Genomic DNA, 14032 nt, shown 5'->3' with positions numbered 1-14032 from the left:
ACCAAGACAATCTCGTCATAAGCAGCTTGAATCTTGGGCTCGTGGTTGAATTGAAACAACCTGAGCTAACTTAGCTCATTTTTGTAACCGAGACAATCTCGTCCTAATCGGCTTGAAGCTCGGGCTCGTGGATGAGTTGAAACAACATGAGCTAAGTTGGCTCATTTTTGTAACCGATCCAATCCAATCTCGTCCCAAACTCAACTCCGGTCATGGCTCATTGTGATTATAACCGATCCAATCTCGGCTCGTTGCCTCAATGTTAGGCTCGTTTAACTTCAAAATAAATCTCGAGCCTAGCTAAGTTGTCTTGTTTAATTTCTAGCTCGAGCACGAACCCACCATGGCTCTACCCGAGCTCAAGCACGAACCCACCATGGCTCGACCCGAGCTCGAGTCATGAACAGCCCAACCCGTTACGAACCGAACCAATACCAGGATACCACTTCAAACAAGTTTTGACCGAGTGTAATAACTATCAACAGTCCTTCATCAAAAAGTACCAATATACCCCTGAGAAATGCATGCGTGTCCATCATTCACAACGTGCAACCCAAGGACATTACCGTCAACAAAAACCCCTCAAATCGTAATTCGTAAATCATAATACCAAAATCAAACTCACACACACACACACACACACACAGTCACCGTAATATCATTCGGTGCTTTAACCACCGGCGACTGGAGTCAATGCCTGCTCATAAGCATCCTGCATCCGATGACGTGGACCTGCAACGTAACAACCAAAACGACGCCGTAGAACAACAGCCACCACAAGGTTTGTGTATAATAAACTGACTTTAATTCATCTAATTATACGTTCCGATTACGTGATTTAGCGTTCTGCAATTGCGATGATGACGTCATTTTGTGTTAAGCAGAGTCGGATGATGATAATAACGATGATGACGGAAGCTCGTCCGCTAGCGATGATGAAGAAGACGAGTGAGTTTGCAGCTATATATTAATATATATATATATACATACAGATATTTTGACCTAGTTTTATTGTGAGTTGTGACTGTTCTGTTTCGGTTTGCGATAGCGTATGGTTAGGTGTTACGAGTTGCGATTTTGATTATGTTTAGTGTGTGTTTTGTATAGTGATTGAGTTATTGAAGATATGCATGTGTTTTAATTTGAGTAGGTTTAGGTTAATTTAGTAAGCTATTAGTTGTTGACTTATTGTATTGGATCTGTGTGCCTCTAGTAGTAGTGTATTAGCTGAATGTTATGAGTATGAAGTGTAGTGTAAGAATGTTAGAAGCTCTTACACTAGCGATGAAGACGAGTGAGTTTGATTTAATTTTGTTGGTTCGTAAACTATAGATAGTTAGATACGGATATATAGCCCTAGTTTTTGTTATGTTAGCTGTTACGACTTGCGATTTTGATTCTGTTTTGTAGTGTGATCGATTGTGATTGAAGATCTTGTTTTTGAATTTGAGTAGGTTAATTCAGTAAACGATTAGTTGTTGACTTGTTGTATTGGATCTGTATGCCTCTAGTAGTTGAATGTTATGAGTATGAAGTGTAGTGTAAGAATGTTAGATTCATAATAGTTGGACAGAAGCTCGACGAATGAGTTTGCTCTTTGTCCGTTCTCTTCTTATAGATACAGATAATTTGCTTTAGTTTGAGTGTTTATCGCTTCTGTTTGCGATTTTGTTATGTTACGACTTATGAGTTGCGGTTTTGATTATGTTTAGAGTGTTTTGTAGTGTGATCGGTTGTGATTGGACTGTTGAAGACCGGCATGCTATTTAATTTGAGTGGTTTAATTCAGTAAAAAGCAGTTGTTGCAGTGGATCCGTATGCCGGCTCTCTAGTAGTGTAATAGTTGAATGTTATGAGTATGAAGCGTAGTGTGAGGAAGTTATGTAGTCATCTCTCTAGTGGCTACTCCAAACGCGATTTTAGATTCAACTACTACACCACTAGAGGCATACAGATCCAATGCCACAACTGATCGTTTACTGAATCAAACCACTCAAATTAAAAAACATGCAGATCTTCAATACCCTGTTTATTGTTTCTGTTTGCGATCGTGTTATGTTACGACTTACGAGTTGCGGTTTTGATTCTGTTTAGAGTGTTTTGTAGTGTGATCGTTGTGATTGAAGATTTGCATGTTTTTTTAGTTTGAGTTTTTTAAGTTAGTAAACGATCAATTGTTGCAGTGGATCTGTATGCCTCTAGTAGTGTAGTAGTTTGCTTTCTGTTCACTATATACCTATAGATAGAGATAAGGTGCGCTAGCTGTATTGTTTTTGTTCTGTTTCGGTTTGCGATCATGTATTGTTAGTTGTTATAATGTTATGAGTTGCGATTTTTGAGTCTGTGTAGTGTGTTTTGTAGTGTGATCGGTTGTGATTGAGGGTTTGCATTTTTTTTGTTAATTTGACTAGTTTAATTAACTGGTTGTGTAGTAGCTGACGTTTAGAATGTGAAGCATAGTATAAGGAAATTTAATAGCTGTTATTTTTAGATTCGATTGGTTGTGATACTGATTTCGAAGTAGTAGTTGGAGTTTTGAAGCTTCAAAGGTGTTTATAGGCAAGTTTATCAACTGAATGTAAATTAGTTTGGATCTGAAAAATGATATCTAGTTAAGCATTAAGGTCAAAACTTAATTTCTGAGGAGATGGATTATTTTATGTTCAGGTGTGACTTGTGTGTAAGGAGTACTAATTAGGAGATTTTTAAGAGAAAATAGATATATGGAACAACTGAATTTTCCTCTGATATACATGTAATTTGTGTAAGTCATTGTTATTTGCAGTATCTCAAGTGCTTGGTAAACTTTCCAAGTTAGAGTTTGCTATGTTATTAACTTATTAAATGAAGTAAAGTTGTTCATAGGATTCAAATATTAAAGTCATGTACAAGATATGCAACAAGTAGATGTTGAAAAGGAGATGTTTTAGCCATATACTACATTACTGCCCGTAAACTACTTTTTTTCCAAAAGTAATTGTATATTTGGCCATTTGGTGTTCTAATAGTATGTTCTCTTCAGTGGTAGAATGGGAAATTGGGAATGTAGACATTCTCTTTCGAGTAAATGTAGACACAACTTTTGAAAACCAAACTTTATGTTAACACTGCTAACATAATGTAGCATAATGTGTAGTCTATAGACAACTCTTTTTCCTAAAAAAAAATTCCGTATGGTGTATGAAAGGTTTTATTTACAACTATTGAAAGGTAAGAAAACATATATGTATGTGGCATAATGCTCTAGGAACTGCATAGGAATTGAACTTTACGAGTACAAAGAATTTTCTCTTCCCTTACATACAGAAAAGATCAACATGGTAGAATTTGAAAGGAGAAGTTAAATAGTTAGAGAGATGTATAATGTACTAATAGTGTTGGAATCCTTTATCTGAATTTTGGTATATAATTATTTCTCAATTTGCTTAAGACATGAGGTATTTATATCTTTAAAAAAGTGTGAATACTACATTCTTCAGTAGTCAGTAGGCAAGCCAGCAAAACATCTCTCCATTTATCATAATCCTGTCACATCTCCTGTCATGAAATGTTTCTATCATACAAGCTGATAATATGGCCTATCTTATAATTGGGCAACGAAAATGATAACTGCTTATAAATGCTCGAAATGTTAAAGTCCTGCGTATTAAAGCTTCAACTTCATTATTTCTGTTGGAAACCAAGGTTTATAAGTTCTCAATCCACATTTCATTTGCTTATGTAGGATAAAGGCTGTTTATTAGGATAAGAGATGAAAATTTCTAGCTATACTCCTACAAAAATTACTATCACTACTCGTAATCATAATATAAAAAATCCACACTTTTTGTGCCTACCACTCTTGCAGTCTTCTTCTAGTTCGTTTTTAGTCCTTTTGTAGTCTCATTTTCTTCTCCAAAAGTGTATGCCAAGCTAGTAAAGGATTCTGTAAAGATAGACATGGGCTGTTTGTCTAAGTTATTATATTTCTTGTTGATAATCAAGTAACTAAAATGTATAATTCCCGTGGTTTCTGGTCACATTAATTGTTGATATTTATATTCTTGAAGTGTAAGAGCATAAATGCTTTCTTTTATATATTGGATATAGTTCATACACATGTGTCCACATGCACATATGCTGTTAATAACAGAATGAACGATTAAAAAACAGTATTATCTTATGTTACTTAAACATGATTGAGTTATCTGAAAAAAATATAGTTGATGTGTCATATCTCTTACTCTGCAATTATGTTTTCAATAGTATGTATTTAGCTGTTTATTCTGTTTGCAGGTTTGTTTATGTAAAGTTGGCTGATATTCGTGATGACGTGCAATGCCCAATTTGTTTAGGTACTATTTCCGCTTACAAAATTCACTTAATATAATATGGGTATCTCAGTACGGGCGAGCAAGATTCAGGAATATATTGTGATATTGTTGGCCTAGAGTATATGTTGATTACTAGCAAGCTAAAAAATGAAAATACAATGTGTTATTCATAGATATAACTCAGTCTTGGTCATTCCATATGTTCCATATGTCTACTTGGATATTTAAGTTAAATATTATCGTTTTATCATTTATACTTATGTTATAGGTATAATTCGGAAGACCAGAAAAGTTATGGAATGCCTTCACAGGTTTTGTCGAGAGTGCATAGACAAATCCATGAGACTCGGGTAGGTATTAAAACATTTAGATAACATAAGTCAGCTTTGCCTATATAATATCTGACTTTGTTTGAACAATATGCAACAGGAATAACGAATGCCCTGCGTGTCGTGCTCATTGTGCAAGCCGCCGTTCTTTGAGGGATGACCCAAACTTTGATGCCCTAATTGCATTTTTGTATCCTGACATTGATGGATACGAGGCAGCGGTAAACTTTTACCAATTCGCCTTTCATTTTGATAGTATAATATTATTTTTACCATGATACTAAAAATTTAAATGTTCATATTGTTTTTACTGGAACAAAGGAAGCCGCATTTTCTACTGATGAAAAAGCTCGGAATAAACAGGTGAGTTCAATATTAATATACTTTATATTTCGAGTGTTATTATTATTGTTATTATTATTATTATGATTATTATTATTATTATTATTATTATTATTATTATTATTATTATTATTATTATTATTATCGTGAGTGATGCTTATAGATCCAAGCGTCAAGTGAAGAAACTTCTCGTCGCCAATTAGAAGCACTTGGAAAAAAGAAGGCAGCTGCCAAAGCTACAGAGAATGCATATGTCAGAAGGTCACAGTCAACCACCCGGAATCTCAGGAGAAGAAAACGTCGAAGGTCGATTGAGCTTCAAGATTCTGAAAATGAGGTTGATGCTGATAATGGAAATGAAGGTAAAGATTCGTCTTCTACAGATGAAGCCGAGCCCGCTACAGAAGTGAAACTGATAAGATACAAGAGATCAGGTGGTGCAAATGTAGGACGTGGTGACAATAAACCAGAAGGTTCTAGAAAACCGGTTGGTGGGCCTGTTGCGCCTGAAAATTTGGCCTGGGGCGGTGGCGGTATGAGGAGTCATACACGCCATGGTGGTGGTCAAGGTGGTGCTGGTAAGAGTGCAAAGAACAGTCAGCAGTCGAAGCTGATTCATCATCTCCAAAACTTACCCAAAAATGATGATGAGGTAAACTTTGATTTCTTATTTGTTCTACAAAATGAAACAATGCTTTCTTGCTTTTGAATTTGAAAAGCAACACATTTGAAACTCGAAAGTCAAATGCGTTATGTTTCTAAGTTTGTCTTTCTTGCTTGATATGCTATTTTCCAGCTAGATATCAATCTTGCGCTCGTATCTTTGAACAAGCAATGTGCACCCAATTTGCAGAGTTTATTACATGTTTGCTGCAAGCCAACCATGACGACTACTAATATCCGTCAGGTTAAACATATTTTCTATTTCTTTGTTTTTTATTATATTTATTTATTTATTTTTTCTGTTTCTTACTGGTAACTGATGTTGGTTTGGTGATGTGATTCTAATCAGTATGTTGCTAGTAAAAACGGTTTGCAAGCTGACGAGATTGAGTTGTTGGTAGTGAAGGACATCATTCCAATAAGCTTGTCAAGTGTTACAGCTGCTGAACTCGTTGCGCGTGAATTGCAACTACTGGAAGGCCATCGATTCATGTCAGACGTTGCCAAAAATTCCAGTCAAATCAATCTGGTAAGTTCTCTTTAACCAAACAATAAGAGTTAGCGTGCAGTCAAACGTAAGCTCACACTTTACTAAAAACCTCGTACACCGGTTTATATGCGTGAAGTTGTTATTGGAATATTATAATATCTGTAATCATATTTAATACATTAGTTACGTGTAATATTCAAAAACTCGGGAAAAGGTAGGGGCGTAGGGGTATCAATCGTCGGGTTGACAGATTGCGGGTTTAATTGCACAACCTGAACATGACCCAATTTTTTATTCATGAAAAAAAGAAAAATTGTCTGTAACCTGCACACACTTAAAATCGTGTAACCGAGCACAGCCCGTTAAACCCATGTTTCTAAACGTGTCGAACGGGTAATTATCAAGTTGTAAACGTATTAGTTGCGTTGTAAAAAATGTGTTAAACGGTCATTAATGGGTTAGTGGGTCGACATGTTTACTAAACGGATTATATACAGGTCAACCAAATACGCCCCGTTTTTAAACAAGTTATATGCCAACCCAAAACCTGGTTATTTCATATGCTCGGTTTGTGTCAGAAATTGTTAATGTGTTATCGAGTTGATGGGTTGTAAAAAGTGGTTTAAACGGATTAGTGGGTCAACCTGTTTACTAAACGGGTTCGATATAAAACACAAAACAAGATTGTTTTCGACTTTTCGTGTCGTGTTCGGTTCATGTCATGTCAGAGGTTGCTACTCTAGAAAAGTAGTGGTGCAATGACATGACTTGGCCCATTTGATAGCTCCACATACCCTTTGGCCCGTCTGTTTTTAATCTAGTGTTTTATTTTCCAGACTATAGCCTACAGGAAGAAGTCGTTTGGCGCATAAGGTCGTTGTATGGTTATAAATCATGATGGAGTTTTAACTTATGTTTGGTCATTTCGGAGTAAATTAACTATTACATCTTTTCTCTATCTATCTATATTACAGTAAAATGGTTACTAATAAAAAGGTCAACCATAAATGTCATGTTGCAAGGATGGATGTAAGAAAAAATCATGAAAATGACCATTTCTCGGTTTTTGCGTATAATTCTCTTTTATCTTTCGAAGATCTTTACATGTCACCTTCGACCTTTAGTTGTCGTATCTCTACCATGTCTTTTAAGTTGCTACTAGATCGTTTCACTATGTTTCATATTTTTCCGATATCGGTAGCTCACTAAAATATGTTAGTACTCTTTGTATTCTTTCCGAGTAACATTATGTGTTTCTATAATACTTTTACGTTCGAAGATGGTTTTGGGGTCAGGGTCTTAATGAAACCAACCTTCCTATCCCTTGGCTCTCGATGGAGCTATGATTTGCCATTTGCTTACATCCCATCATCCCAAGACCCTATAACAGCCTAGATATGGGTAGGATTTTAATGAGTATGGCTTGCATATAATGACGTCTATACTCTATAGTCAATGTGCATCATACGGAGAGAGTAAAAAAAAGTTGGGACACTTGGGCGCTTGGCCAAACGTTGTTTTTAAATTGCTTTGTATGAATGAGAAGTTGGCAACACTTAAATCCAGTCACTATACGTTTTAGCAAGTTTTTTTTTTCGTCTTACCTTTTGATAGGTTGACAATATGATATAACATTAGTAGTTTGCATTGCTTGTTTATGACATTTTATCTGATAGAAGCGTTTGGAGAAAACCATATATATGATTTTTTAATTTATTAGTTTATTAGTTTATACACTATCAAAATAGGCGAGCACGGAAATGCGGTTACAATACTTCAAGTTGTATGATATTGTTAAAATCGGTAGTTACAATAAGGCTAAAATAATTTCATTCCATATGTTACCAATTTAACATATAACGACGATATTTGGTAGTTAATAACACATTCAATGTAATATTTATTAGTGTTTGCTTAGAAATGTGGTTAATGTGAAGATTTAATTATAACAAATTTAGTTTATGATGAAAATAAGATGTTATGAAATGTTTTGTGATATATTGTACGTAATTAACGAAAGTATAGACAATCAATGAAGATATTAGATAATGTCATATGATTCTTATATATACCTTAGTAACGTATGAACAAAAATTACTATTTGAGATATTATATTGTATTCATTTAAGTTTAATATTTGCTTTCATGATGTTGAACATATGATTATTTTACATACAACTTTTTTGTTCATCTTTATTTACCTACTTAATTTAATCATTGTTAAGGACAAATTAGTCCTAAGATATAATTGTTTTATATTGATACATTGCCATCGGGGGGTCACCTCTAAATTACTATATGTCCCTTTCAAATTTACACATAATTGAAGGGTAATATAGTCCAAACATTTAAATTATCTCTATATTATTTATATCAGCTTATCTGTCATATCATATTTGTAATATAATTAAAATCAACTCTACACATGAATCATCCATCATAGGACATTTGACATGTCGAAAAATACTTACATAAATTAATGGTCAATAAGCCGTTTCTTTTATCAAATGTATGATTTGTCTTCATATGACTCGAACCAAACCGAATGAAAGAACAAATATTAATGAAGCGTTATTGAGCCACCATTAGCATGTTATACAAGGCTGGCTTTCAAGGAGGGCAGGGTGGTCGACCAACACAGCCCGATACCCTTATTAGGCTCGGAAAATTTTAAAAAATTTAAAAATACAATTATATATTTTTAATGTTTAAATCAAATTACTTAGCTAATTTAAGCCTTTTTTTAAACAAATTTTTTTTCACACCCCAAATCATAACCAATAAGGACATCTAAAAATTTAATTGTCAGATCCAACAAAAAGTTCTAAAGCCGCCCAAAAACTTTTTCGTCTTCAGACCAAAAGATTTTAACAAAGACGGTAATGATGTCGTACCTTGTTGTATAGAGAATTGTCTTAAATATCTAACAGTATCCCGTTCCAACTATATTAAATTTCATACACTGACATCGTATCTACCTCAATACTTTTTAAAGTTCAATTCCATCAATGACAAATAATAAATTAGTCCACATCAATAATAATATCCTTGTATGTCACCTCTATATTACTATTTATTTTTTGTCCTTCGAAATTTACACATAATTTCATGGTAACATCGTAATCATCTTCGACCAAGTAGTAATAAGATAGCCATTATCATATATATTATAATATAAACAAAAATTATTAAAACACCACTAGTCAAGCTCTCATATAGTAGTAGTAACTCTTATCCATCCAACAACCTAGAAGGCTTATCAGATAACCATACACTTAAACAAAAGCCAACTTAATTCAAATTTCAGACAGACACAACATTTAGACAACACGTGGCGATCTAGAACAAGATAGTAGTTGCATATTTACATCACCGGCATGTTACTTTTGCAGTTGTTTAACGATGCTTGCTCCTTGTTTCCCCACTGTAGAGCCTGCATAAATATCAAGATTTTGGGAGTGCATGAAAATGAGAAAACAAAAAAAAACAAATGGAAACAAAAACCGATGGTTTTGTTTTTATGTTATTATATAAAATCTGAACTTACGGTTCAGTATTGGTTTTACTTTTAATAAAAACCGAACCAAATTGAATTTATAGATTATCATTGTTTATTTTTAGCAATTTATAAAAATTTGATATGTATTTTTAAGTATTTAACACAAATGTATAATAATCAATAGTTATTAGAATTATGTTTTTCTATAAAATTCGAACTTACGGTTCAGTTTCAGTTTTAATTTAATAAAAACCTAACCAAACTGAATTTATAGATTTTCCCAAGAGAACGGACCGACTCTAACTAATCCACTCCTACTAACAGGAAGTGTAAGGGCAGACCTCGTCCTACTTTCACTCTACTCTTTCCATTTCAATGCTAGCTCGATTGCAGCATTCTATCCCCTTTGTGTCTTTCTTCTAGGCGGAGCTCCCGCCATCTGCTAGCATTGTGGTTTGGAGAACCCGCTCTTTCTCTTTGACACAGAAAAGAGTCTATCTAATCAAGGTATACCAGGTCTAGTAGGAGGCAAATCTCCCTTTAGTACTGTACTCTACCCCCGAACTAGCAGCCTTCGCGCCAAGCAAGACCGCCTTTGTCCCTTTCCTTTATCCATTCCGCCTCCTTCCTCGCTGACCCATCATGCAAAAGGTACGCCGTTAAGAGTGAGTGCGCTTGACTAATATAGAAAGTCAAGGCTCTAAGCTCCGCTCCTTCGACTGGCTCCATGTGCTCTGAGTCATTATGTTGATTCAGATTCAGGAACACTACCAAAGTTTTTCAAGGGGGGTTATCTTGACGTAGGTTTGCCCGGCAGAAAAGACTTTCTGAATGGAGTAAAAGAACTTGGGGTCGCCGATCTCTTCCTTAAAGATGGGGATGAGTCGGCAAGGGCTGAAAGAGAAGAGCAGGGGGTGGTCAAGTTGCTTGTACTTGCTGTTACCTACCGTAGGACCTCCGTCCCCGAAGCGAAGAAAGAGGAGCAGGAACAAGAGGTTGTCCTCTCCCGGCCCAGTAGTTCCGCAACTACTACCGTGGTTGTTGCGAATTATAATTGTTCGTTTTTTTTATTGAACATAAAAAAAAGAATAAACGAATTTATCGCTATTGAAGCCATGCCTGAGCTGTCAGCTTATTAGCATCCCTCTTCTGCGTTAGGAATTGTCCGAAAAGGTTCGATTGAATCCCATGCTTTCATGGTCCCTATCTCTGTCCCGGCACTGGCCGACACGTAGGTCTATTCCGCGCTTTCTTAGGTGCCCCCTTGCTAATTACCAAGAACTTCGTTGCCACTAGTGGCGAAGAATCATTTTTAAAATAATAATAAATAAAGATCACTAGCTCTAAGCATCTTTCGTTTGAGATATTATGATGAGGAAGATTGGCCTATCTACATACCAAATCAGAATCAAGACAGATTTATCAGGAAAGCATACTATGGTGGTCATACTGATTCATACAAACCACCTCTCTGATAAGGAAGAAAACGAAAGAATATCAATTTTATGACAAATCCGGTCATTTTTTATTATTAGCAATTTATTAAAATTTAATAAATATGTACTTTTAACTTTTTAAGTATTTCAGCACAAATGTACAATAATCACTAGCTACTAGATAATAAAATGATTTAGGCCTAAATTCGATCATCTTGAGGGAGAAAAAAAAAGTTTTTTAAAAGCTCAAATGGAAAAACCGAAACTAAATTTTTCAAAAATTAATAAACCGAATTTTCAGGTTTTGGTTTGGTTTTAGCCCAAAGTTGACCAAAACTGGAAAAAAAAGTTTTTTGAAAGCTCAAATGGAAAAACCGAAACTAAAAGTTTTCAAAACTTCAAAAACCGAAGTTTCAGTTTTTGTTTCATTTTTAGCCCAAAGTCGACCAAACCTGAACCGTGCGCACCGAGACTACAAAATCATTAATGATTACATCAAATAAAATGAAATATTTATAAGTTGTTTGGTAGATCATTACCAGTCATAAACAGTGGGAGATCCAACAGTGCTAGGTTTATCAAAGTAGTTGGATCCAATTCCTTTGGTAGCTAGGTTACTACCAGGGTGAAACACACTCCTCCACACGTTCTCCTTACGCACCGTCGGTGATGGAGTTCCAGGCGTCGTTGGACTCTTCGGCATCGATAGAGATTTCTGGAACTTACTGCTTCCTTCTCCTATACGCCGAAAAATTTCAAACAAAAGTTCAGATCTGTAGTTCTATAATGTTTCAATTGGTGTAAACGAGCCAAGCTGGCTCGTTTCGACTTGTTTCGAGCTCTCTTTTAAAAGTTCTGAGCTCTGCTCGTGAGTCGTTTTTTCAAACTTGGCTCGGCTCTTTATTATTTATTCGTTCTTTTAATATATTCTGAGAAAAAACTTAAACGAGCCAAGCTGGCTCATTCGACTTATTTCAAGCTCTCTTTTGAGAGTTTTGAGCTCTGCTCGTGAGTCGTTTTTTAAGCTCAGCTCGGCTCTTTATTATTTATTAGTTATTTTAATATATTCTGAAAAATAAACTTAAACGAGCCAAGCTGGCTCGTTTCGAGGCTCGGCTCTTTATTATTAAATTATTTAGTTATTTTAATATATTCTGAAAAAAACTTAAACGAGCCAAAGCTTGGCTCAAGTTCGGCTGCGTGGTGTAAAATTAATACATAAAAGTCCAAAAAAGATGTAAAGCTTAGAAATACACAAGGCTTCACAACAAGCCTAAACAAACTTCTTATACAAGGCTCGAGCTCTGTCTCGATAACTAAACGAGCTTTATTTGAGCTTTTTATTGATCCGGTGCGAGCAACTCGATTTTATTTCTCTTAAATTTTAGAGATTCGTATTTTATATATCTGGCTGGGATCCGTTACAAATAAAATTAACCTACTAAACATACAAATAGCTAGAGTAATTATACTATAAAAAAAATTGAAGTAATAAAAATTAATTGTACTGTTAGCGTTAGCGTTAGCGTTAGCATAATTACTCTAGTTATTTGTACGTTCTTACGTTAAGAGCCTTATGTACTTGATCCTAACACTTATATATCAAGGTGATTAACATGATAGACTGATGTTTATGTATGTGTAACATATGTATTGAATAGAGGTGCATGGAGTAATAAGGACCTTTTTCGGTCATGGTGGAGACTCTCCTGAGCTTGTCAAGGCCATGATCAGGCTCAGGTCCAGCAACAACTTCATCCCACATGGCTATTTGTTTGATCTTTGTATGTATATATTGTATATTAATATTAAGTGTATTGAAGATTGTTGCTACTTCAGTGACAATATATAGACAGGCTAGTGAGTGCTAAAATATCTTATTGCCTCTTAACTCATCTATGGTTATCTTTTAAACTATGGTTAACTTTTAGAATTACTATTTCCAGGCACAGCAGCCTCTAGAGTCATCTGTGGTTATCTTTTTAACTATGGTTAAAGTTTAACCAGACTCAGATCAAGCGACATCTTCACCCCGCGTCCACTTTGTGTAGACCGTAGACGTGTCATGTCAGTTGCTACATCATATTGTAGCATTTTCTAAACAAACATGTTTTCTCTTAAATATGCTAAACAACTAGCCTCGATTAATGTTAAAAAATAGACGGGGTTAACACTGAACAAAAATTACAAGACTTGTGAAATCCCAAGGTTCGGATTGAAAAAAAATGGATGAAATTGATGTGACTAAACCTCAGAGACGATTTTAGCAGTTTAGACTTCTAATATAAAAAAAAATGTTTCGAGTTTATGAGTTTATGGTTAAAACCGGGTTAACTGGACCGATATTGGAACAAGCATTAATATCTTTTACCTTTGTAGATAATATGTTATACACCGGTAAAATTTTGTTATCTTTCTTATAAATAATAACTTAGTTTTCACTTATGTTCCTTGTATACTACAATGATTGACAATGCTTTATTTATTTCAAGATAAAAATAGAACTAAAACTGAAATTAGCTTAAGCTCTCCGCGATCGACCCGACTCGACCCATCCAGTTCCATAAGTTCTTTTAAACTTTGTTTATTTTTGGTAGACGGATTCCATTTACTCCCTGGAACTTGAATCCAGGATCTTTAGACGCTTCTAAGAGATTTTGTCTCTGTCACTGGGCAGAATCCAGGATCTTTAGACGCTTCTAATAGATTTTATCTCTGCCACTGAGCCACCAACCCGATGACGCGTACTTGAATCCATCTAGAAGTCTATTTAGTACTTACTAACTACAATTATTTAATACTAGCTCACATGAAGCTAGAAAACAAATATGAATTATGAGGGGTGTGGAAGTAAAGAAAAAGAGAGTGGAATTTAAGAAAATAATATGGATAAGGATAGAGACTAGGAAGAGGTGGACCCAAAAATAGTATCTTCACATTATTTTACACGTATGACGTGT

At 35.0% G+C, this 14032-nt stretch overlaps 2 protein-coding genes across 2 annotated transcripts; one reads left to right on the top strand and one right to left on the bottom strand.

Annotated features, from left to right (window-relative positions):
- Positions 1 to 459: 459 nt before the first annotated feature.
- Positions 460 to 7066, top strand: LOC143534908 (putative E3 ubiquitin-protein ligase RING1a). The gene is made up of 10 exons (XM_077029278.1): positions 460 to 781; positions 885 to 948; positions 4276 to 4334; positions 4582 to 4663; positions 4743 to 4863; positions 4964 to 5005; positions 5148 to 5636; positions 5781 to 5891; positions 5997 to 6176; positions 6974 to 7066. The coding sequence occupies exons 1-10, from the start codon at positions 694 to 696 to the stop codon at positions 7007 to 7009; spliced, it is 1272 nt and encodes a 423-aa protein (XP_076885393.1). The 5' UTR covers positions 460 to 693; the 3' UTR covers positions 7010 to 7066.
- A 2346-nt stretch (positions 7067 to 9412) lies between these two features.
- On the bottom strand, positions 9413 to 12911 carry LOC143534939 (dormancy-associated protein homolog 1-like). The gene is made up of 3 exons (XM_077029306.1): positions 12756 to 12911; positions 11612 to 11810; positions 9413 to 9570 (listed from the first exon to the last, which is right to left on the bottom strand). Exons 1-3 carry the CDS (start codon positions 12835 to 12837, stop codon positions 9534 to 9536), a joined length of 318 nt encoding a protein of 105 aa, XP_076885421.1. The 5' UTR covers positions 12838 to 12911; the 3' UTR covers positions 9413 to 9533.
- Between the last annotated feature and the right edge of the window lie 1121 nt (positions 12912 to 14032).

The sequence above is a fragment of the Bidens hawaiensis genome, unplaced genomic scaffold, assembly GCF_021521415.1.
Source record: "Bidens hawaiensis isolate Kalapana, Puna unplaced genomic scaffold, B.hawaiensis_p1.1 tig00010382_1, whole genome shotgun sequence".
Taxonomy (NCBI): domain Eukaryota; kingdom Viridiplantae; phylum Streptophyta; class Magnoliopsida; order Asterales; family Asteraceae; genus Bidens; species Bidens hawaiensis.
The sequence above is the reverse complement of the archived record's forward strand: the minus strand, read 5'-3'. Positions and strand labels throughout refer to the sequence as shown.